The following is a 24,165-nucleotide window of genomic DNA, read 5'->3' as shown; positions in this document are numbered from 1 at the left end:
ACCTGGATGCCCATCAAATTTTGTTAATCAAGAATTTCTTATAGAGCTTAATATGCAGCCTCCTTCTCCCCTTCCCAGAGGTTGGTGGATGGGGCTGAAAGTTCTAACGCTAATCACTTGGTCTTTCTGGTGACCAGCCCCATCCTGAGTCACCCCATTAGGATGAACTTAGGTGCCATAGACGGGCTCCTTACCAATGACAAGAAATACTTGTATCACTCAGGAAACTCCGAGGTTTAAGAACTTTGTGGCAGAAACCAGGGACAAAGGTCAAGCACGTTTATTATTCCACAGTGACCTGTTTCCTCTCTGAAAGTTTTGAGAATTTTTCTTCCATTCTTGTTCTTTCTCTATTCACTATCTTGTGACTGGGTAGGGGTGATTTTTTTTCATTCATTATTCTGGAAATCAAATGGGCCCTTTGTGAAAGGGAAACCACAGCCCCAAAGGGTGTCACATGGGCTAAAGCCCATGACACCAAATCTAAAATCAACAGCTAACCTAATTACAGTTAATGACCTTCCCCAGGAATGTAATGTCATCAGCCAGTCTAGAATTTTTTGGCCAGCACTAATGAGGTAATTGGTCACATGGGTTCTCTCCACCCACCCACCCCACATCCTGGCAAAGGAAGAAGAGATCATTTGCTTGATAGACCCTCATCTTCCTTCCTTCCGGTGACTGAAACAACTTCTCTTTTCTTTTGCTGATAATTTCTTTGCCCAACTCTTCTATAAAAAGCCAATATTTTGCAAAAGGATTTATTCTCTAGATTCTGGCTTAAAAGTCTCTTGTATTTTATTATGGTTCACAAGTCTTATAGTATTAATCTTTTCATATATGCTGGTATTGAAAAACTTTTGGTCTCCGGAGGAGACAGTTTGGGGGGTGGGGGAATGTGCTTGGGCTGTGGGATGGAAATCCTGTGAAATTAGATTGTTATAGTCGTTATTAAAAAAAAATAAAACAAGTATAGAAAAAAATTAAATTAAATTAATTTTTTTAAAAAAAGCCAGTATTTTGAACAAGCCTCAGATTGCCTTTCTATTTACCGGAAATGGATGCTGCCCTATTCGAGAACCCTTGAATAACACCAATCCCATCTTCAAATTTACTTGGTTGAATTTCTTTTTTTAAACACCTTTCAATTTACAGAAATATATTCTTTAGCTCAAAGGGAAAAAAATGTATTATTTCTTTCTTAAATTTCTCCCCTCTGTTTTCTCTCTTCCATCTTTCTGGAACTTGTGTTTTTCAGGTATTGAGGTTGCCAAGCTGATTCTTTAGCTCTCTTACCCTTCTCTTTTATTTTCATCTCTGTCTTTTTTTTTTTCTTTTTTTAGAGCCGTACCCGAGGCATATGGAAGTTCCCAGGCTAGGGGTCAAAAAGCTACAGCTGCCAACCTACACCACAGCTCATGGCAATGCCGGATCCTTAACCCACTGACCAGGGCCAGGGATCAAACCTGCATCTTCATGGGTGCTAGCTGGGTTCATTACCATTGAGCCACAACAGGAACTCCTTGTCTCTCTGTCTTTTGCTCTGCTTTCTGAGGTCCTCACTTAGTTTTCTTTTTTTTTAATTACTCAATGAATTTTATTACACTTATAGGTGTACAACAATCACCACAACTGAATTTTATGAGACTGATGAGCTACCTACTGCGCTGACGAAGCACCTATCACAACTAAATTTTATAGCCTTTCCATCCCAAACCCTCAGTGTATCCCCCCAACCCCCAACATGTCTCATTTGGACTCACTTAGTTTTCAAAAAATTCCTTTTTTTTTGTTTTGTTTATTTCTGTTATCATCTTTTTTAGTTTCTGGAGTTGCTTCTTATTTTGTGATGTTTCAGTTTTTCTTATTTAGCATTCTAGTCCTATTTCTGTTTTTTAAGGTTTCATTTTCTATTTTTTTCCTTCCAGTTTTGAGAAGTAATTGACATACAGCACTGTAATTTAAGGTGTACACCGTAATAATTTGACTTACATACATCATTAAATGATTATCGCAGTAAGTTTACTGAGTATCTATCATCTCATGTACAAAATTCTTTAATACAAGATTAAAGAAATAGAAAAAAAATTTCCTCCTAGTGATGAGAACTCTTAGGATTTACTCTTTTAACTTTCACCTATAACATACAGCAGCATTAACTATATTTACCATGGTGGACATTACATCCCTAGTACTTGTTTATCGTACAACTGGCAGTTTGGACCTTTTGTCCTCCTTCATCAGATTCTCCCTTACTGTACCCTCATGCCTCTGGGGACCACAAATCGCTTCTCTTTTTCTATAAGTTTGTCTGTTTGCTTTTGAAGTATAATTAACTGCTTTTGAAGTATAATTAACTAAAACACTATGTTAGTTCCTATTACACAAAATACTGATTTGATATTTTTACACATTTCACAATGTTCACCCTGATAATTCTGGTTATGATATATCATCATTCAAAGACATTAAATAATTCTTAACTATATTCCCCATACTATACACAGCTATCTATCTATGATTAAGTTGGTGATCTTTTAAATGCATTTAAACAACCCTGAATCTTATCCCCTCATCCACTTTTACTATTTTTAATATCATATCCAGGGCAGGGATCAAACTGGGGCCCCCAGAGAGAAAAGCCGGATCATTAGCCCACTAGGCTGCAGCAGGAACTCCTAAACATATTATTTTAAACAGAAGATATGCAGCAGTTTCTTGGTTGTTTTGAACTCAGCTTGCAAACAAAATCGTTTTCATGCCTTCATCAGTATCACTGTCTCTTATACCAGGAGATGCTGGAATCAGCTCGTGCTCCTTTCTCTCTGTGCAGACGACCTTATCTCCATTCTCACCTTCCTCTTCTGGGTTTCTCCACATGTCAAGGTCAAATATGTTCAATCTGCAAAGCTACCAGGACCAAAAAGAGGAGAAACTCTTTCCTCCAGGAGCGGGGTAGGTAGGAGGCTGGATGAACAATAACCACAGGTTAGGAACTGGGTCATCGAAAAGAAAAGAAATGGGAAGACAGGGAAATAGGGGAGGGAGTTTTCCAGGAAGAAAAGTCAGAGGTGTAGGTGGGCTGGAAGTCACTTGAGGAAGCCTGATCCAGGGATGGAGCTGAAATGTCCTCCAGTCCTCACAGAGGAGGAAGGAGAATGTCACTGTTGAGCCAATGATTGTGTTTCTTTGGGTCCCACTATACCCAGCACAGGCTGCTCCCTGAATATTTGTCAGATTCACACTTTGAACACTGATTACAACTGTGTGTTGGAGATGCTGAGAAGGGTAAGCTTGGGCTTTATCACGGTTCAACAGCAAAGACAGACACATACACAAAGGCCATTACCCAGCATGCTCAGTGCTCTCCCCAGTCATTGACTAGGCTTAGCTGCTGATTGTGATGATTGAAACTGTGAGATCCCCGAGGGCTGGGAATTTATCCTGGCTGCTTCTTCAATGTATCTTCAGTGACTCGAACAACACAGGGCACCTTAAAAATGCTCTGTAGGAGTTCCCATCGTGGCTCAGTAGTTAAAGAATCTGACTAGCAACCGTGAGGATGCAGGTTCGATCCCTGGCCTTGCTCAGTGGGTTAAGGATCCGGTGTTGCCATGAGCTGTGGTGTAGCTCGCAGAGGGAGCTTGGATCCTGCATTGCTGTGGCTGTGGTGTAAGCCGGCAGCAGCCTGGGAACCTCCATATGCCACGGGTGCGGCCCTAAAACGCAAAAAACAAAACAACAAAAACTCTCTGTAACTATGTGTGGCTTATGAAGGAAGAGGTGCTAAAACATTTATACCTGAGAGAGTGGGCAGACATCATAGGGTTTTAAGCAGAAAAGAAACACAAACATTTCTTTCATTTAGAATGAACCCCCTAGCAGCACAATCAGGAGGATGACTGGGAGGTGAGAGGAGTTAGGAGACCAACGAGGAAGGGAGGCAACAGCAGGGAGCATGGGGAAGACGAGGGCTCTAAGTGATGCCCAGCCTGCTGCCTTTGAAACAGGAAGAAAACAAGGGGGTGGGGAGGAGTCGGGTGGGGGGGTGGCATCAGTCCTGAGAAGGCTGTGACCCCGAAACAAGTGGCCGAGGACAGCAGGTCCAGGAGCACAGAACTGAGGAGGAGCCCCTGAGCTCAGCAGTGGATGCCTCGGGGGGCGAAGCAGCCACGAGGGGTCGAAGTGTGAGTGGCTGGTGAGGAACTGGAGATGGGGAGCAGAGACAATGGTTTCAGAAGTCAGCTGAGATGAGGGGAGGGACAGGATTGTGTTTGGAATAAGGCGGTTTCCTGCCGTGGCCTATGGAAACCCAGAGAGGCCACCCTTGCCCATGAGAGGAGCACAGCCCCGGTTTCTCTCTCAGAGCAGCTCAGGGCAGGGGAAGAGGCTGAGGCTTCTCTGAGGACCCAGACAAGGAGGTGTGGGACCCCTCCTTCCCACCTCGGTGGGCTTTGCAGGACTGAGTGGGGGTGGGGCAAGCACCTCTTCTGGGGGAGTCCCAGCAATGAGCGGGATACCCAGCTGGGTCTGCAGCAAATCCCAGCCCAGGGGCCCCGGGGCCAATAGACATAAGGTGGGCAGAGCAGGATGGTAGCTCCGGAGCCCTTATCTCCTGCCAGCCAGAGACACCCCCTGCTGCCATCTAATCCTGCCCACCTTTTCTGCAGCCACTCCTAGAAGCCCGAGGAAGGCAGGCAGGGATGCTGAGAATCTGGGACCGAATCTGCCTGGGAGAGAGAGGATCACAGGAGGAAGAAGTTACCTGAACAGAGAGGCCTGATGGGGATGGAGCCAGAGCTTTGGCTGATGGGGTTCTCCACAGTACAGCGATAGCTATCACTGACCCCAGATCTCCAGGAGATGTTAAGAGTGCTCCCCCCATGTGACACAACTGTCCTCCGGCCACGGGGGTCCCAGCTGTACTGGACATCCTCTCCAGCCTGGTCCAGCGAGCAGGCCAGGGTGACTAAACAGGTCCCATCCTCCATGATCTGAGAGCTGGCCGTGATACTGGGCTCCTGCAGGTGCTCTGTGCCAAGAAGGGAAGGTGCAAGCTATGAGAAGGCTCTAGTCCGGCCAAGCAGAGGAGAGGAAAGGTCAGAGTTCAAAGGGAGGCCCTCCACCCCCTCACCATAGACACGCAGGGTGAAATCTTTGGTGATGTTGATGGGGGGGTTGTGCAGAGTTATCCAGGCTCTGAAGGGGCCAGAGTCCTGCAGCCTCAGGGGGCTGATCTGAAGAGAGTAGCCATGCTGGGGGACGCTCAGTCGCCTGCTGTAGGGTCCCTGAGTCCCATCAACCAGGATTGGTTTGCCTGCCCGTCCTGGTTGCAAAGTAGCAACAAGCCCTCGAGAGCTCCAGGTCACTTTTTCTACCTCCTGCCCCACCGGAACCTCCAGGGGCAGAGTGGCCGACTTCCCAAGGGTGCCAATCACTATCTCCCCCATTGTGTCCTCTCCCAGGATTCCTGGCCCTGAAGACAGAGAGAGAGAAAACCATAGTTTCAGCACCAGTGTCTCCCTGCCCACCGGGGGCAGTTGCAGGTCCCATCCAGCCCCTCCTTCCCAGACCCTCTGGCCTCCCCATCAGCTCCAGTGGGTTTCCTCCTTCTCCCCTGACCACACAGACCCACCCCTGGCCCACCCACTCTCTCCAGGGTGTTCACCCATCTCCTTGAGGCCTGAAGGGGAGAGGATCCTTCCTCCGCCTTCCATCCAGGCCAGGGCTGCCGAGCAGGGTGTGTGCTCATTTTCCTGGTACCTGTACATGAAGGTGGCACCAGGACAGGGAGGGAGCTGCTGTTACTGACTGGGTTCTTGACCATGCAGGTAAAGTTCAGAGCACCGTCCCCAGGCCTCAGGGAGACACTGAGAACAGACCCTCCATGGGACACAACAGTCCGGGGCCCCAGGGGTGTCCAGCTGTAGGTCACAGTGCCTCCTCTGCTTTCTGCCACGCATGTCAGGATGACAAGGCAGTGTCCATTCCCACTGATCCTGGAGCTCATTGTGACCCGGGGCCGGGCCAGCTGCTCTGTGTGCACCAAAAAAAAGAACAAATTAGGTCTGGAAAACTGCCCTTGGCCTTCCCTTCACAGGGCAGAAAACAGGAGGCATTGCCACCAATGAATACACATAAGGAACAGCAGAGGCAAAACCTGCCCACGTTTCTTCTAGAGCTTTGGGCTTTATAGGGCATGTCGTGTAAAATCTCATGGGATTTCCAGAACAACCTTATAAAGTAGGTAGAGAAGGAGTTATATCTAGTCTATTTAAGTAATTTGCCCAGAATCTTACTGATTAAGTGATGAATTCAAGACCCCAATCCAGTGGATCCAACCCCAAAACCGAATTCCTACCCCTGTACGAAATAGATGCCTGTAATAGCATGCAAGGAACTGTGTTGTAATTACATCTTTTCCCAGTAGGGGGCTCTGCAGCCTAGGCTGAGCCTCCTGTTGCTGAAGAAGATTCCCAAGGGAATCTGTCTCCCAGGTTTCTCCTATGCCCTTGTGCTGTCTTCAGCCTCCAGTCCATCCCCACTTCCCCCAGCACCAGGCACCCAGGTATTCTCCTTAAGGTATCCATACTGTCATTATTTGCCCACCAGCCTCCTTAGGCCAGAACCGGGGGTATCTAGGGGCGGCATCAAGAGCAGTTGCAGGAGTTCCCATCCTGACTCAGCAGAAACGAATCTGACTAGGAACCATGAGGATGCAGGTTCGATCCCTGGCCTCACTCAGCGGGTTAAGGATCCGGCTTTGCCATGAGCTGTGGTGTAGGTCACAGACATGGCTTGGATCTGGCTTTGCTGTGGTTGTGGTGTAGGCCGGCAGCTCTAGCTCCAATTAGACCACTAGCCTGGGAACCTCCATATGCCACAGGTGCAGCCCTAAAAAGCAAAAAAAAAAAAAAAGAAAGAAGAACAGTTGCAGACAACAGGCAATCAGGACAGGCTCAGAAAATTTACAGGGCTTGGGGGACTCTGCCCTGTTTGGGGGCCTCTGCCCTGGGGCTTACCTGCCCAGGGGCAGCTCAACTATGCAAAATAGGACCACACAGCCCCAAATGTCCCCTGGGAGAAGGCAAGCTGGACATATCCACTGCTGAGTAACTCTGCTGCCTCACCCCAGTATGTCTTCCATAGCCCAGGCCCTGGGATCTCAGCCCTTCCCCTGTGACCCCTTCTGCAGGCCCTTTTTGCCTCAGTGTCCTCTCTAGCTCAGGCAGATGAATACAGCAACACATGAGAAACCCAGGGTACAGCTCTATTCCCAGCTCTGCCACTTTCTATCTCTCTGTCATGGGTATGTCATTTTTCCTCCCTGACACTCAGTCTCCTTAGCCTATAAATAAAAATCCCTTCTCTGGAGTTCCCATTGTGATTCAGCAGCTTAAGAACTAACATAGTGTCCATAAGGATGCAGGTTTGATCCCTGGCCTCGCTTGGTGGGTTTAGGATCTGGTGTTTCTGTAAGCTCTGGTGTAGGTCACAGATGTGGCTCAGATCTTGCATTGACGTTAGCTTCCGCTGCAGCTCCACTTCGACCCCCAGCCTGGGAACTTCCGTATGCCCAAGATGCGGCCCTAAAAAGAAAAGGGGAAAGAAAAAAAAAAAAAAGACCTTTCCTGCTTGCTATCAAAGCCTCCATGAGTATCCGGTGACTCAGGAAACTCCCTGTGAAGGATGAAAATATGGCCCCTATCACTACTCTTACCCCAGGAGCCTCTCTGGAAGACCCCACCTCTGATTGGTTAGCACAGAATTGTATCCTGCCCAGAATCCACACTGAGCTCGTCCTGCCTGAACAACCATCATCATGGGGCTCTCCCACCACCTCTGGGGTGAACAATCCTGGTCCAGGTCCCAGCAGCCCCCACCCAGTGTTCCCTTGCTCTGTCTAAGGTACAGGGCATAACCATCCAGGCCAATTTATGGCAGAAATACTGCCCCCCCCCAACCAGGAGTTCCTGCTGTGATGCAATGGGGATTACAGCATCTCTGGAGCATTGGAACATAGGTCCAATCCCCTGCCTGGCACAGAGGGTTAAAGATCCAATGAGGCCAAAGCTGCGGTATAGGTCGTGACTGTGGCTTGGATCTGATCCCTGGCCTGGGAACTTCCATCTGCATGGGGCAGCCAAAAAAGAAAAAAAAAAAAAAAGGTTTCCCCCCAACCATGTGAACCTAACTGGGGCAATTCCATCATCCCCCACTTAAAAAAAAAAAAAAGTCCTCATCTCATAGGAATATTTCTTGTCACATAACTCAGGGAAATATCTGAGAAGGTTCTCCACCTTCCCTCCATTGCTTAGCTTCCCTGTGCTCATCATCACTCATCATCAGTACCTTTCCTGATACCTACTGTAGGGGAACAGCTCTGCCATGGCATCCTGGCAACCTTGCCATCCATAGAATCCTTGTTCCTCAGGCAAGGACTGGAGCCACAGTTAATCTGAGTCTTGCAAAGTGCCTTGTGATCTTCCCAGAACACGGGAAGAGGATGGCCTGTGAGGTGTTACCTTGAAGCCATCTCCCACGGGCCTCCCACTCGTCCTCCTGGGAGGCCGTCATGAGATGGTTTCTCACAAGGCGTGGAGCTTCCTGCTCCACCCCCGCAGAACTATAAAATCCTCTTCTCTCTAATCTAAAATTGGTTTCTCAGCAACTCCCATTGCGGTCAGCAGACCCCTTTTGTTTCAGTGTCATCCTTTCTGGGGTGTGAGATGACGACCCAGGGGCCACGCTCCCTCTCACTGTCTCTATAATAAGCCGCCTGAGTCTAAAAGTGCCCTATTGTGTTTTCACCGGCCAGTCTTGCTCCTACGTGTGCCTGGCACACATCCCTCCCTGTCTACGTTGAAGTTTCCCCTATGAAAGCAATTGTTTAAATTTCCCCTATGAAAGCAATTGTTTAAGGAATATGATAATAGCGTCTTCACATATCTGTACAGAGCTTTACAACGCTCTTTCGCATGAATTTTATTCTCACAGAAAGTAGTGTTCTGTGGAAGCAAGGAGGAAGCTCAAGGCCACACAACGAGCTTGTGGCAGAACCCAGTTCTCAGGGCTTGAAATCCAGACCCAAAGGTTCTGCTGCAATTGGTCTGGGACATGTCCTGGGCCTTGGCATTTTTCAGGACATTCTCTTAGGCAACTCTTTGTGGTTTTCGCAGTGCGCTTATATTAGTCTTGTCATTAGAAAGAAAATTTTAAATGCTACTAAAAGGGAAACGGGAAAGGCTATAAAATGGCTGAAACGTGGCACCACACACACCCACCTGTCGCCATTTCCCTGGAACTCACCATAGACATTCAGACTGTACTCCCACGTGTGGGGGATGTGAGAATTCCGCAGATTAATGTGGGCTTGGTAGGGCCCTGCATCTTCCCAGCTCAGGTGGCTGATCTGCAGGGAGCGGCCTGGGCCCACCACACTCAGACGATCCCAGTACCTCGTTTCCGCCTGGTAAAATATGTCTGGCCCTCCAGCTTCTTCCAAGGTTACCGTGGCTATGGTCCCAGGGACCGAACGACACATCCAGAAGATGCTCTCCACGTGCTGCCCAACCGGAAGCATCAGGGGTAGAGTAACAGACCCCCCTAGGGTCCCGGTTACCACCACAGGAGCCGAGTCCACTCTGGAAACACCTGGTCCTACAGACACAGAACAGAGGCCTCAGAGGTCACCTGTTACTTTGGAGGCTCACAACAGGCCTGAGAGAGAGAGTCAAGGCAATGATTATTATTTCTACTTTATAAGTGAGAAAACAGAGACCCACAGAATTTAGGTGTCTTGCTCAAGATTACATAGTTAGTTAGAGACAGAACTAGAACACACATTCAGAGAATAGGACAGAACTCACTTAGCTCAGCCCCATCCACAGCACAAAATGCCTTGCAGCATCACCATAATTGCTGGTTTGGCAACTTTTGAAATGAAAGCCAGCTCCTCTGAGGCCCAGCCAATTGTACCAATTTCTGCTGCACAGCAAAGTGACCCAGTCATACATACATACATTATATTTATATGTGTATGTGTGTGTGTGTGTGTGTGTGTATTCCTTTTCTTATATTATCTTCTATCATGGTCTATCCTAAGAGACTGAATATAGTTTCCTATGCTATACTGTAGGATCTCATTGCTTATCCCTTCTAAATGTAATAGTTTGCATCTACTAACCCCAAACTCCTAGTCCATCCCATTCTCTGCCCCTTCCCCCTTGGCAACCACATGTCTGTTCTCCATGTGTGTGAGTCTGTTTCTGTTTTGTAGATAGGTTCATTTGTGCCATATTTTGGGATAGGTACTTTATTTATTTTTTGTTATTTTAAAAAAAATGTTTTATTATAGTATAGTTGACTTACTATGTTGTACCAGTTTTTGCTGTGCAGCAGTGACCCAGTCATACATAGATATATACATTCTTTTTCTCATATTATTTCCATCATGTTCTCTCAAAAGAGATTGGATACAATTCCCCATGCTATACAGTAGGACATCATTGCTTATCCCTTCTAAATGTAATAGTTTGCATCTACTAACCCCAAACTCCTAGTCCATCCCATTCTATCCCCCCTCCTTGGCAACCACAAGTCTGTTCTCCATGTCTGTGAGTCTGTTTCTGTTCTGTAGATGGGTTGATTTGTACCATGTTTTAGATTCCAGATATAAGTGATATAATATGGTATTTGTCTTTCTCTTTCTGACTTACTTCACTTAGTATGAGAATCTCTAGTTGCATCTATGTTGCTGCAAATGGCATTATTTCATTCTTTTTTATGGCTGAGTAGTATTCCATTGTATAGGTAACACATCTTCCTAATCCATTCTTCTGTCAATGTACATTTAGGTTGTTTCCATGTCTTAACTATTGTGAACAGTGCTGCAATGAACTTTGGAAAGCATGTATCTTTTTGAATTATGGTTTTCTCTGGAAATATATGCCCAGGAGTGGGATTGCTGTATGATACTTTAGTTCTATATTTAGTTTCCTGAGGAACCTCCATACTGTTCTCCATAGTGGTTGTACCAATTTACATTCCCACCAACAGTGTAGGAGGGGTGGGAACATATCTTTCTAGAGCAGGAGAGCTAACGCGGGGCTGATCAAGCCAGGTTAAGTGTGGTCTGCGGGACAGTCATTTGAATATCAGCTTATAATTCACTTGAGAGAAGAAAGTAACACCAGGGACAACTGCCTAAATTTAAACCCTTGCTCTGTTAGGTACTAACTGTGTGATCTTGGGCAGATTACTCAACCTCTTGGAATCCTAGTTTTGTCACCTGTGAAATTGGGAATATCATCTTCCAGGATTTTTTGAGTGTTAAAAGAGATAACGCAAATAAACGCCTCACAATTGGTATTATTAAATATACTTAATGTCATTGGAGTAAGTTGGTGATTGCATCTTTTTTGCATATTCACTAAAAGTAGTCCGTGCTCTTGTAGAGGAAAAAAACAAACAAATTCATAAATAGTTCAACCCATCTCTATTTTTGCAATGCAGACACACAGTCCCCTAGAAGCAGAAAGTCTGAAACTAATTCAGGTCTGCTGCGTAGTTATTTACAGAAAAAAAAAGCTGCCTGCCCAGGAAGGGATCCAAGTTCTGATTCAAACTGGAATCCTGAAGCGCTGGCTGCATCACTGATTCCTAGGCCAGGTGGTGAGGTTTTTTGGCCAAAAGTTGAAGTGAGAAGTCCTGTGATAGTGGCTGTGGTGACAAGGTGTGAGAAAATGGTTGCTGTCTTGTTAGAGGGGGCACTTCACAGAGGGGAAGTATGGCACCCTGTGTGCCCACCCACCACAGAATCCCCTTGACAGCCTGGTGTTCATTTCTTCCATGGTACCATTCTGGCTCCACCTAGAGGATCATGCAAGTCGGCTGAAAGCAGGCTGGAGGTACTGGCACCAGTTGGACCTTCCTCATCCCAAGCTGGCCCAGGACCTGAAGTTCAGCCTGGAGGAATTCCATCTTGACCAAGAAGTAACCTTGTCCACTTGAGTTCAGTAACTCATTAAGCCTAGTTCAGTGCTGCTTCCTTTCTGGAGCTTTGGCTGCACGGCATATTTCTAGCCTGGCCTTTGTCCCTCCAGTCTAGCCATGCCTTTGTCCTGGTTACCTTCTGCCTGTGCTTTTGTTGGCTTGTTCAAAGATTTTACTTCATTTTGCCACATACAAATAGCTGGGTTGTTTATCTTTCCCCATAGTTCATGAACTCCCCCAAGGACAGGAGAAAGTAGAAAGAAATTCCTATCTAAGCAATAAAGGAAAGTAAGGCTGATGGTTTAACCGTGAGGTTAGTTGCAATGGGATGTATGCAGAGCTTCCTTTTCTGAATCCTATTTCTGGATTCAAGTGAGGGAAAGAGACACAAGGAATCCGATTAAGGACATGAATCCCCAGCTCCAGACACTTTGCCAAAAACGTTAAGTGCATTATTTTATTTAAACCTCCCTACAAACTAGTAAGATATGCACTTTTTGTTTGTTTTGTTTTGTTTTAAGGTACGTATTCTTAGTCTCACTTCACAGATGAAGACCATTGAGGCTCAAAGAAACTTACTTGCCCAGAGTCAGCAGCTAGGAAGCAGCAGAGTCCAGATGAAACCCAAGTTTGCCTGACCCCAAAGCTGATGCTCTGTTGAATTGTGCTACCAGGAGTAGGATTGCACCACACTTAATTCCCCCCTGGGTGCCCTACCCCCACTGTACACACAGTGTAGGACCTGAGGCCTGAGGCCCCCATAGATGTTTCGAGAATTGAACCAAGGAAATATGAATTTTTTTTTTTTTTTGGCTGCATGCATAGCATATGGAAGTTCCCAGACCAGGGATCAAATTCCATGCCACAATGCAGCAATGCTGGATCCTTAACTCACTTCAGTGGCCCAGGGATTGATCCCATGCCACCTCAGAGACAATGTTGGATCCTTAGCTCCCTGCACCACAGCAGGAACTCCAAATATGAATCTTTATTTTTGTCTTTTTAGGGCTGCACCCATGGCATATGGAAGTTCCCAGGCTAGGAGTCGAATCAGACTATAGCTGCCAGCCTACACCACAGTCACAGCAAGGTGAGATCTGAGCCGCGTCTGCGACCTACACCACAGCTCATGCCAGTGCCGGATCCTTAACCCACTGAGTGAGGCCAGGGATAGAACCCGAGTCCTCGTGGATACTAGTAGGGTTCACTACCACTGAGCCATGACAGGAATTCCCCAAATACGAACATTTTTTAAGGCAAGACTGTCTCACCCATTGTTTTTTGCCATGTGCCCAAGGGATACAGCCGAGACAGGGACCTCCAAGGCCTGGGCCTGCACATTATAGAGAAAGGAAAGCTCGCAGATGTGCTTGCTCTGTGGGGGGAAAGGAAAGTGGGGACAAGGGGAACCTTCCAGGAATCCAGCCTCTGAGTTTCAATACTGTGATTCTGGCTGGGGACACTGTGGTTCTCCAAGTTTCCTCTTTGCTGTGTTGCATTCCCACAGCTGCACTGTGCTGACTTCCATTTTCACAGACCACCTGCCATGTGCCAGAAGGTGTCACCTAATCAATCTCTCAGTCCATCAACTGTAAAGTGGGCGTAACCCTATCTGCCTTATCTATATCAAAAGATTGTCATGGGGGTCAGATTTTTTTTTTTTTTAATTTGAGTAAAAGTTCTTTCTAAAATGCCATGTTTTGGAGTTCCCGTCACAGCTCAGCAGAAATGAATCTATCATCCATGAGGACGCAGGTTCAATCCCTGGCCTTGCTCAGTGGGCTAAGGACCCAGCGTTGCCATGAGCTGTGGTATAGGTCACAGATTCTACTTGGATCCCGTGTTGCTGTGGCTGTGGTGTAGGCCGGCAGCTACAGCTCCAATTCAACCCCTAGCCTGGGAACTTCCATATGCCGCTGGTGCAGTCCTGAAAAGACTAAATAAATAAATAAACAAAATGCCAAGTTTTAAACACATCTAAGGGATTCTATAGCAGGCTTTAGGGGATCCCCTAAAGGCTAGAGTGGGGACCACCTTGAGGGCAGGTGACCCTGATAACCAGGGCAAGCCTGTTTCTTCCCGAAGGAGAATGAAAGTTAAAGCTTGAAACTCTGGAGACTAAGAGCAGAGCCTGGCTCCTCACCGTGGGTTTCTTAAGAGCTTTGTTGCCCTGGCCTCCAGTTCCCAAGCCTGTCTCCTGCCACCACTCAGGTCCTTGGGGGTGAAATGAGCACTGAGAACCCAGAGGGACAGGAAGAGCCACGAGGTTTGAGATCCCCTACTGATGTCATTTATGGGGTAGGAAAGCCCAATTCACGATGAGAGCTAATTCTCAAGGGGCTGGTGGGACAGGGAGGAAGGGGAAAAAGACATAGAGGACCATGCTTGACATGGCAAGATGCAGATGGGTGTGACACACCCTCCATCTCATTACCCCCTCTGTGAGTCTGTCTGGGGACATCCAGCCTCCTTGTGACTCACAAGCAGAAGAAATGTGAGGGTGATGCAGGCACAATTTGGATTTGCATGGTCTGAGGCGACAGCACGCACACACGCACACACACACACACACCCTGGTTCCCAGGGAGGCAGCCTCTTCAGTGACAATTACCCATTGCTGGAGAAACCCAGCAGGCAGGTGGAGGTGCCCGGAAGGTAGTGGCAGGGCTAGACTCACCAGTGAGAAGACCAAGGAGGAGTGAGAACCACAGCAGAGAATGGCCCATAGTATGCACCAGCAGACCGGCCTGCCTCACAACAGCTGATGGACGGTGCGTATGTAAATGTCAGCCCACAAATATTTCTCGTTTTTAGCGTTCTCTGCTTCAATCACATGTGTTTTTGAGTCACAGGATGTGAAAAAAGGGGACATGAAAGAAAGAAGTGTGAGAGGCACCAGAGTGAGCCATTTAAAAGCCAAAGCTGACAAAGTTGCAACCTTGCTTTAAATGCTTCCAAGGTCCCCCATCCCCCACAAGGTAAGTCCAGGGTCAGAGTCCTGGTGAATGAAACCCTTCAGGATCGACTGGCTTCCTGTCAACCTCTTGGACTCATATTGTGTCACCGAGTCTCACATCTTGGCCACCTTATGATTTCTCACTGTTAGAATTTGGCTCCTTACTGGACTGCCCTAGCCCCTGCCTCCTGCCCCACCTACCTTCCCCTAATACCCCCCTGCCAGAGTCATCACTTCTTAGGAAAGGCTTCCCTGAAACCCCAGGCTGGAACAGGTGTGCTCTTCTGGGCTTCTCAGGTCCCCATGCTCACCTCTGCTCTAACACCTGTCCTGCTGTACCATAAACATCTGCTTACCTGCATCCTCTTCCCAGTAGACTCTCAGTCCCTGGAGGGTAGGACCGACTTTCTTCATCTTTCGATCCCAAGTGACCAGCTTGGTATCTGCATATAGTAAGGGCTTAGTAAGGGCTTAGTTCCTACATGCTTGGTAAGCGCACGGACAGACATGCTGTCAGCAGGCAGAGAAGAGAGTGCTCAGCATGGCCCACGGATGAAAATGTGGAAAGGACCAGCTGACTGTAATTCTTTAGGGCAGAAACAAGGCTGGGAGTTCCTGTCATGGCTCAGTGGTAATGAACCTAACTAGTATCCATAAGGGTGCGGGTTTGATCCCTGCCCTTGCTTAGTGGGTTAAGGGTCCAGCATTTCTGTGAGCTGTGGTGTAGGTCACAGACATGGCTCAGATCTTGTGTTGCTGTGGCTATGATATAGGCTGGCAATTGCAGCTCCGATTTGACCCCTGGCCTGGGAACTGCAGTCCTAAAAAAAGACTTAACTGCAGTTCTTAAAAAAAAAAAAAAAAAAGAAAAGAAAAAGAAAAAGAAACAAGGGACAAGACTTTTGGGACCACCCCTACCTCCGACCATGAAGGACTAAATCGGATATTATTTTGTTACCTTTCACTTTGTGTGGTTGAGGGGGTTTTGGAAAAAGTCCTGATCCATGGGTTGATGGAGAGGGGAGAGCTGGGCAAGGAGGGAGCTCCCCTCCCTACCTCTCCACTCCAAAGTGTCCGATGGCTTTGCAAGGCTGTAGAGTCTCCACTAACATCTCCATGAGGGTATGATTGTGGCTAGTGTTGTCTATCTGCTCCTTTACTCCTCACACTTTGACGAGCATCTCCGTAGCCCTCGGTGTATAGAGGACAGGTGCCACAACAAGGCTGGAAGAGAATCCATGTTGCTTTTAAGACGGACACCCACAACCTCCCATGGGTCGCATCCTATAGGCCCTTTGGTCCTTATCTTATATGACCTCTTGGTTGAATCTTTTCTTTTAACGTCTTTCTTCCTTTCTTTTTTCTTTCTTTCTTTCTTTCTTTCTTTCTTTCTTTCTTTCTTTCTTTCTTTCTTTCTCTCCTCTCCTCTCCTCTCCTCTCCTCTCCTCCCCTCTCCTCCCCTCTCCTCTCCTTCCTTCCTTCCTTCCTGTCTGTCTTTTTTTAGGGCCACACTCATGGCATATGGAGGTTCCCAGGCTCAAACTGGAGCCATAGCCGCTGGCCTACACCACAGCCACAAGCAATGCGGAATCAGAGCCACATCTGCGACCTACACCACAGCTCACAGCAATGCCGGATCCTTAACCCACAGAGTGAGGCCAGGGATCAAACCTGTATCCTCATGGATGCTAGTCAGATTCGTTTCTGTTGAGCCATGATGGGAGCTCCAACTTGGTGGAATTTGACATTGGAACTTGGTGGAGGTTGACATTTGAAACCCTCTCTTGGAGAAGCTCCAAGGTGCTACTCTCACTGCGTTCTCCTCACTCATTTATTAAACACACACACACACACACACACACACACACACACACACACACGGGCTCCTGCTGAGATCCTCAAGGGCACCAAGCTGGGACTGGGGGGTTTAAAGATGAAAGGAAGCCTGGCAAGCATGTTGCTCGTAGGCCACTGGGAAAGAAAATCATGTCTATAGAGAAACAAAGGGATGCGGATGGTTTTTTTATCAGGATTGGGTGCAGTGGGGTGGGTATCAGGCTTTCTGATCTGAATCCTGCCTCTGCTGCTTGCTAGCCCTGTGAATTTAGCAGACTACCTTCCAGCCAGTAAGACTCCTCCATTATCATGTATTTCCCTGAGGGTAGCGTTAGTGCATAAAAAAAATAACTTCATAGGCTATATGGCTCTTCAGAACTCATATTCAATACTAAAAAAAAAAAAATTAAAAACCTCAATCAGCCTTAAGACCAATTCAGCTTACAAATCATATTGTTCTATTTATGAATCAGAAAACTTTTATCAACTTTTAGGAGATATTGATAATATTTGACTCATTTTACAAATGTATAAATTAATGCCCTTAAGGACTTCAAACCTCAGTATTGAATGTAATATATTTATTGAATTTCCTTTTAAAGTTTTTTTTTTTATATATACTGTTTTTTAGGGCCACACTCGCTACACACGAAAGTTCCCAGGCTAGGAGTCTAATCAGAGCCATGCCAGATCTGAGCTGTGTCTGTGACCTACACCACAGCTCTCAGCAACGCCTGATCCTTAACCCACTGAGCAAGGCCAGGGATCTAACCCAAAACCTCATGGTTCCTAGTGGGATTTGTTTCCACTGCGCCACGATGGGAACTCCCCTTTTAAAGTATTTTAACCAACAAATAAGCCTTCCCAAATATTTAAAGAAGGCTTATAAACCTAATACATTAAACTTATAAGTATGATAATTCTTATATTATATTAAAATATTCAATACCCCATAAAAGTTTCCAACTGAAATACTAAGTATAAATGAATTATTCAATTACATTCAAATCAGAACCACAAAGTTAGCTATTATTTTAATAAGCCAAATTGCTCAAACAGTACACATACTTAAACAGAAAGTCTTAACCAATCTCTCCTTTTTTTTTTTTTTTTTTTTTTTTTTTTTGGCTGCACCCTTGGCATATGTAAGTTCCCAGGCCAGGGATCAAACCCAAGCTGCATCTGTGACCTATGCCACAGCTGCAGCAACACAGGATCCCCAACCCACGTCAGTGAACCAGCAATGCTACAGAGACAAGCTGGATCGTTAATCTACTGAGCCATGGCAGGAGTTCCCTTCGCTGATGTCTTGAGCATGTCTATTCTGAATTCCTTATCTTTCCGGGATTAAAAGATTCATAACTACAGGAGTTCCCGTGGTGGCGCAGTGGTTAACGAATCCAACTAGGAACCATGAGGTTTCGGGTTCGATCCCTGCCCTTGCTCAGTGGGTTAACAGTCCAGTGTTGCCGTGAGCTGTGGTGTAGATCGCAGACGTGGCTCGGATCCCGTGTTGCTGTGGCTCTGGCGTAGGGTGGCAGCTACAGCTCCAATTAGACCCCTAGTCTAGGAACATCCATAGGCCATGGGAGTGGCCCAAGAAATGGCAAAAAAAAAAAAAAAGAAAGAAAGAAAGAAAAAAAGATTCATAACTACATAGGAAACAATTATGTCATCTCAACCCAGCTATTCCCTGGGGCATCTTCTCAGTAAAGGACAGTTGCTTAATGACCAGATGGCACTGAGACAGTCCCTTTACTTGCTTTGCTGATGCCTTTTAAAAGTCTGGCCTCTTAGATTCAAATCCATGTCTCCTGGATTCAGCTTGCACACTGTAACATTACCTAATTCTTCCCCTTCCTGAAGCCCTTGAATTTTCCTTTGCATTTCTTTTTGCTCTTATTTAACTCTCTTTCCATGTAGGTGTAAAGAGCTTTGAACTTGTCAAAATTCTATATTCTTTCCATATTCCTCTGGATCTTTAGGAGTACATGCATGTTGAAACCCCATATAATATCAAAAGTAAAGTACAAAAATGCAGGTGTGTAAAATGCAGGGTCATCTTAATTGCAAAGTTAATGAAGCGCTGGTTAGGGCCTCATGATGAATCTATGCCATTAAATTTGGGACTGTGACTGCAGGATCCATATCCAAGTCTAGGGTTTGATGCTATTTGGGGGGCAATGCCCAGTAGATGAGCAGGGCCAGATTCCCAGGGCCAGATTCCCAGGGCCAGATTCCCAGGGATCCAGGGACTCCAGACATTTTTCCAGTAATTTGCACTCTTTGCTGACCTGGTCAAGGACACTGAGAAACTGGAGATTCTGAGATCAACTTGCATCCTGTCCATGGCCCACTGAGAATACGAACCCACTCTGCGTGAGAATATGAGCTGGATGAATACAAGACCCCATCTGCCAACTGCATTATATCAAAATTCACACGATTTTAGATTTTTACTGTACTCAATTACTGTCCTTAAATGATACTTCGCTTGGATTTTGTGCATCACAGGACTGTGTCTACCTATGTTCACAACTTCGAAGAAGGTCCTTCCAGTGACATTTCCCTCACTAAACCCTCAGCTCCCTCATCTCAAATGGGGACAAGGAGTTCCCATTGTGGCTCAGCAGAAACAAATCTCGCTAGCATCCATGAGGACGCAGGTTTGATCCCTGGCCTTGCTCAGTGAGTTAAGGATCTGGTGTTGCCGTGAGCTGTGGTGTAGGTCACAGATGTGGCTTGGATCTCGAGTTGCTGTGGCTGCCAGCAGCTACAGCTCTGATTCAACCCCTAGCCTGAGAATCTCCATATGCTGTGAGCACAACCAAAAAAAAAAAAAAGACAAAAATAAAACGGCGACAGGAGTACCAACTAAATATGGTTGATCTGAGGATTAAAAGAGAACACACATGGAAAGCTCCAAGCCCAAAGCCTTTCTCACAGAAATTACTCAACCCCTGCTAGTGATTATTTTTTATTAACATCTTTGAACCCCCTTCCACCTTTGTTCTCTCCTCCCCCCTAAGCTGTCCCTGCTCTCATGCTCTTATCTGGACTCCTAACCCTTTACCTGTTTTCTCATCTCAGTCTCATTCCTTCCATACAGCTTCCATTCTGCTGCTGGGGTGAGCTTTCATGGGTCCTTGAATCATGCCACGCTTCTGCTTAAAAACACCTACTAGACCATCATTGCTTTTAGTCTGATGTCTTAGTCCACTTGGGCCATGATAACAAAAACACCATAGACCAGGTGCCTTGTAAATGACAGAAATTTACTTCTTATGTTTCTGGAGGCTAGGAAGTCAAGGATCAAGGCACCTGCAGATTTGATGTCTGGTGAGAGTCCGCTTTCTGGTTTGCAGACAGCCGTCTTCTCGCTGTATCCTCACAGAGCGGAAAGGGAGTTCTCTGAGCTGTCTTGTAGAAGGACACAAATCCCATTCATGAGGGTGCCACCCTCATGACCTCATCATCTCCCAAAGGTTCCACCTCCTGAGGTCATCACATCTGGGATTGGACTTCAACATGTGAATGCTGGGGAGGTACAACATGTTGTTCGTAGCTCCTGGGTTTTAAGACCCTTCATCTGGGCTCTGGCAACCTTTCCTGGCCCCAAGTCATGTGGTTCTCTCTGGACAGCCATGCCCTAGTCACAGGGCTGGGACAAGAGTAAGGCAAGAGAGGAGCCAAGGGCACAAATTTAAGGAGGTTTTCCCTCTCAGGTTTATGCCACATCAGCTCATGACCAGTCTCTCCATGGGCAGAGGCCCACTATCCTAATTGTCCTCCTCCCTCCCAGACTTCTTGGGCTCAAATTCTCACTATGAAGCTCAGAGCAAACTACTTTAATCCCTTTGTGCTACAGTCTTCTCATCTATAGAATGGGGATGATCTTTTTTAAATGTCTGTCTCAAAGACAAACACCATGTATTACTTATATCTGGAATCTTATATGTGGCACAAATGAACCTTTCCGCAGAAAAGAAAATCATGGATTTGGAGAAGAGACTCGTGGTTGCCAAGGGGAAGGGGGAGGGAGCGGGAAGGGGTTAATAGATACAGACTCTTGCCTTTGGAATGGATTAGCAGTGAGATTCAGCTGTGTAGCACTGGGAACTATGTCTAGTCACTTATGATGGAGCATGATAATGTGAGAAAAAAGAATGTATACTTGTATGTGTAACTGGGTCACCATTGCTGTACAGTGGGAAATTGACAGAACACTGTAAACCAGCTATAATGGAAAAACATAAAAATCATTATATAAAAAATAAATAAATAAAATGCCTATCTCAAAGTTCCCATGGTGGCTCAGCAGGTTAAGGACCCGACATCTCTGGAAGGATGTGGGTTCCATCCCTGGCCTCACTCAGTGGGTTAAGCATCTGGCATTGCTGCAAGCTGCAGCATAGTTTGCAGATGCGACTCAGATCTGGTGTTGCTGTGGCTGTGGCATAGGCTGCCACTGCAGCTCAGTTTCAACCCCAACCCTGGGGACTTGCATATGCCACAGGTTTAGCTGTTAAAAAAAAAAAAAAAAAAAAAAAAAAAAAGCCTATCTTATAAAGCTGTTGTGAGGACTAGTGAATTAATATGTGTCAAATGCTTTTAAGGCCTAGCACCAGAGAGTCACTCACTGCATGTCAGCTAAAATCACACACTCCACCATCCTAAAGTTTTCTAAGTCCTCTAATGTTACTCTCAAGAAACAACAAGCTATAGTTTAACCAGATATTACAGTATCCAAAAAAATGAAAAAGAAAGAAAGAAAAAGAAGAAGAGGTGTTCCCGTTGTGGTTCAGCAGAAATGAGTCTGACTAGTATCCATGAGGATGCGGGTTTGATCCCTGGCCTCGCTCAGTAGGTTGGGGATCAGGTGTTTCCGTGAGCTGTGGTGTAGGTCGCAGATGAGGCTCAGATCTGGCATTGCTGTGGCTGTGGCGTAAGCCGGCAGCTATAGCTCCGATTTCAACCCCTAATCTGGGAACTTCCATATGCCATGGGTGCAGCCCTAAAAAGCAAAAAAATAAAAATTAAATTAAATTTTAGAAAAAACTTTTAAATAAGAAGTCAGCTTCCCAAGGCAAGATAAAGGGAATTATGCTATCCTCCAACCTACCTTCTCTAGTTAGCCAGTTTACAACTATCACTTGCCACAAACATCCTCAGGGCCATTTCCCTGGTGCTTTTTCCATATTAGTTAAGTCTTTCAATGGCATTGACAGGGAGGGCAATATAAACTGGCTTATGCAAAACAGGGAATTTATTGGGCTACTGTATTAGTTAGCCATTGCTGTGTAACAAATTATAAAACTTAGCAGCTTAAAACAATAAGCATTTGTTATCTCACAGTTTCTGTGGATCAGGAATCAGAGGCATAGTTTACATGACAGGCAGGGCTACAGTCATCTCAAGGCCTGCCTGGAGGGGGAATCCACTTCCAATTTCATTCTTATGGTTCTTGGCAGGTCTCAGGCTCTCACTGGCTGTTGACCAGAGACATCAGTTCCATGCTAGGTGCTGGCTGGAGGCCTTCCTTATCATTTGGCCCTGCAGCTCATAACAAAATACTTGGCTCACATGGAAACAACCTAAATGTTCATTGACAGATGAATGGATTAAGATGTGGTACCTATACACAAAGGAATACTACTCAGCCATAAAAAAAACCAATGAAATAATGCCATTTGCAGCAACATGGATGGAACTAGAAACTATCATGCTAAGTGAAGTGTTGGAGGCTTGCCAGATATGCATGTATACAGGCCATAGCGAATCAAAGAAACTAGATGGTGGTTGAAGAATGATACTAATCTAGGTTTGCAAAATATATAAGACTTTCCCAGACCCCTGGGGGAAAGGGAGTGAGGGGGGAAAGGGAGTGAGACAGGAAATGTACATCGTACGAGTGGCTGCTTGAAAGCAAGTTGCCATGGGAGTTCCCATCGTGGTGCAGTGGTTAACGAATCCAACTAGGAACCATGAGGTTGCAGGTTTGATCCCTGGCCTTACTCAGTGGGTTAAGGAGCCAGCGTTGCCATGAGCTGTGGTGTAGGTTGCAGACATGGCTCGGATCCCGTGTTGCTGTGACTGTGGCGTAGGCCAGTGGCTACAGCTCCAATTAGACCCCTAGCCTGGGAACCTCCATATGCTGAGGGAGCGGCCCTAGAAAAGGCAAAAAAGAAAGCAAGTTGCCAGATACTCCAGATGTGGTCGAAGGAAAGCCATTGATATTCTTGTTCTCATGACCAGAACCCTAAGGGAGGTGGAGGAAAGGGTGTGATAGCCTTAAGCAAAAACAATATAATCTTTCTCTGGAGGGTTAATCACTTATAGCATCTGCGAACACAAAGAGAGTATCTGTAGCCTTGATCAGTAACATTGTAAATGACATGATTCTGTACGTACAAGGAAGTAGAAAATAACAAATAAAAATCATGACTTGGCTCAGAAGGTTGCTATCGCCTCTCGAAGGCAGTAGCCCCCGATCCCCTCTCTATTTCTTTGTCTCTTCTTTCTTAAATCTGCGGCACCGCTGAATTTGGGACCTGGGTTGACAAGGAGGTCTCATCAAGTGGCACCTGAACAGGGAGGGACCTGAAGCAGCTTACAGTCTGCGAGACTATTGGAAAGGTGCTGACAGACGCGGGGAATTCTGGCTGAAAAAGCAATGGACTGGGAAAGTACCAAGAGGTGGGTACACCCCTGTGGATTTGAAAATCAGGGTAAAATGGGTCAATCTTCTTCTAAACATGCTGATTATATTCTTTTGTTGAAAACTTTACTACGAGGTTTGGGAGTAAAAGTGAAAGATGAAAATTTTCGAGAATTATTTGATATCATACATAAACTTTGTTCTTTGTTAGATCCTGAGAAAGGCACATTTCGTTTAGAGGAATGGAAGGAGGTCATGCATTGCTTGCGCCGTGCTTGTCATAGTGGGGAGTCGATACGTCTGAGTGTTTGGTCTTTATGTAATTTAATTTATACTACCTTGGCTCCTTTACAATCTGAAAATTCTGATTCTTCGGATTCAGAAAAGGAGGATCTGGCATTGCTGTGGCTGTGATGTAAGCCGGCAGCTGTAACTCCAATTAGACCCCTAGCTTGGGAACCTCCATGTGCCTCGGGTGCAGCCCTAAAAAGCAAAAAAAAAAAAAAAAAAAAAAAAAAAAATATATATATATATATATATATATATATATATGTGACATCCCATCCCTTCTACAACATTCTACGCACTAGAAGCAAGTCACTAAATTCATCCCATGTTCAAGAAAAGGTGATTGGTGATCACACGAGGCCTCAATACCAGGAGGCAGAGATCTTTAAAAGGACTTCTTCAGAACCAAGTTTAGAACCCAAGTCTCCTGAGG

At 46.0% G+C, this 24,165-nt stretch overlaps 1 protein-coding gene across 1 annotated transcript; it reads right to left on the bottom strand.

Annotated features, from left to right (window-relative positions):
• Window positions 1-2,000: 2,000 nt before the first annotated feature.
• Window positions 2,001-16,174, bottom strand: LOC100156074 (T-lymphocyte surface antigen Ly-9). The gene is made up of 8 exons (XM_021089562.2): window positions 16,007-16,174; window positions 15,307-15,393; window positions 14,672-14,817; window positions 9,310-9,660; window positions 5,764-6,036; window positions 5,135-5,476; window positions 4,766-5,032; window positions 2,001-2,967 (listed from the first exon to the last, which is right to left on the bottom strand). The coding sequence occupies exons 3-8, from the start codon at window positions 14,718-14,720 to the stop codon at window positions 2,888-2,890; spliced, it is 1,362 nt and encodes a 453-aa protein (XP_020945221.1). The 5' UTR covers window positions 14,721-14,817; window positions 15,307-15,393; window positions 16,007-16,174; the 3' UTR covers window positions 2,001-2,887.
• Between the last annotated feature and the right edge of the window lie 7,991 nt (window positions 16,175-24,165).

The sequence above is a fragment of the Sus scrofa genome, chromosome 4, assembly GCF_054392235.1.
Source record: "Sus scrofa isolate SSC_HxYL_T2T_F1_AM1 chromosome 4, Sscrofa_HxYL_maternal_Yorkshire_Landrace_v2.0, whole genome shotgun sequence".
NCBI lineage: Eukaryota > Metazoa > Chordata > Mammalia > Artiodactyla > Suidae > Sus > Sus scrofa.
The sequence above is the reverse complement of the archived record's forward strand: the minus strand, read 5'-3'. Positions and strand labels throughout refer to the sequence as shown.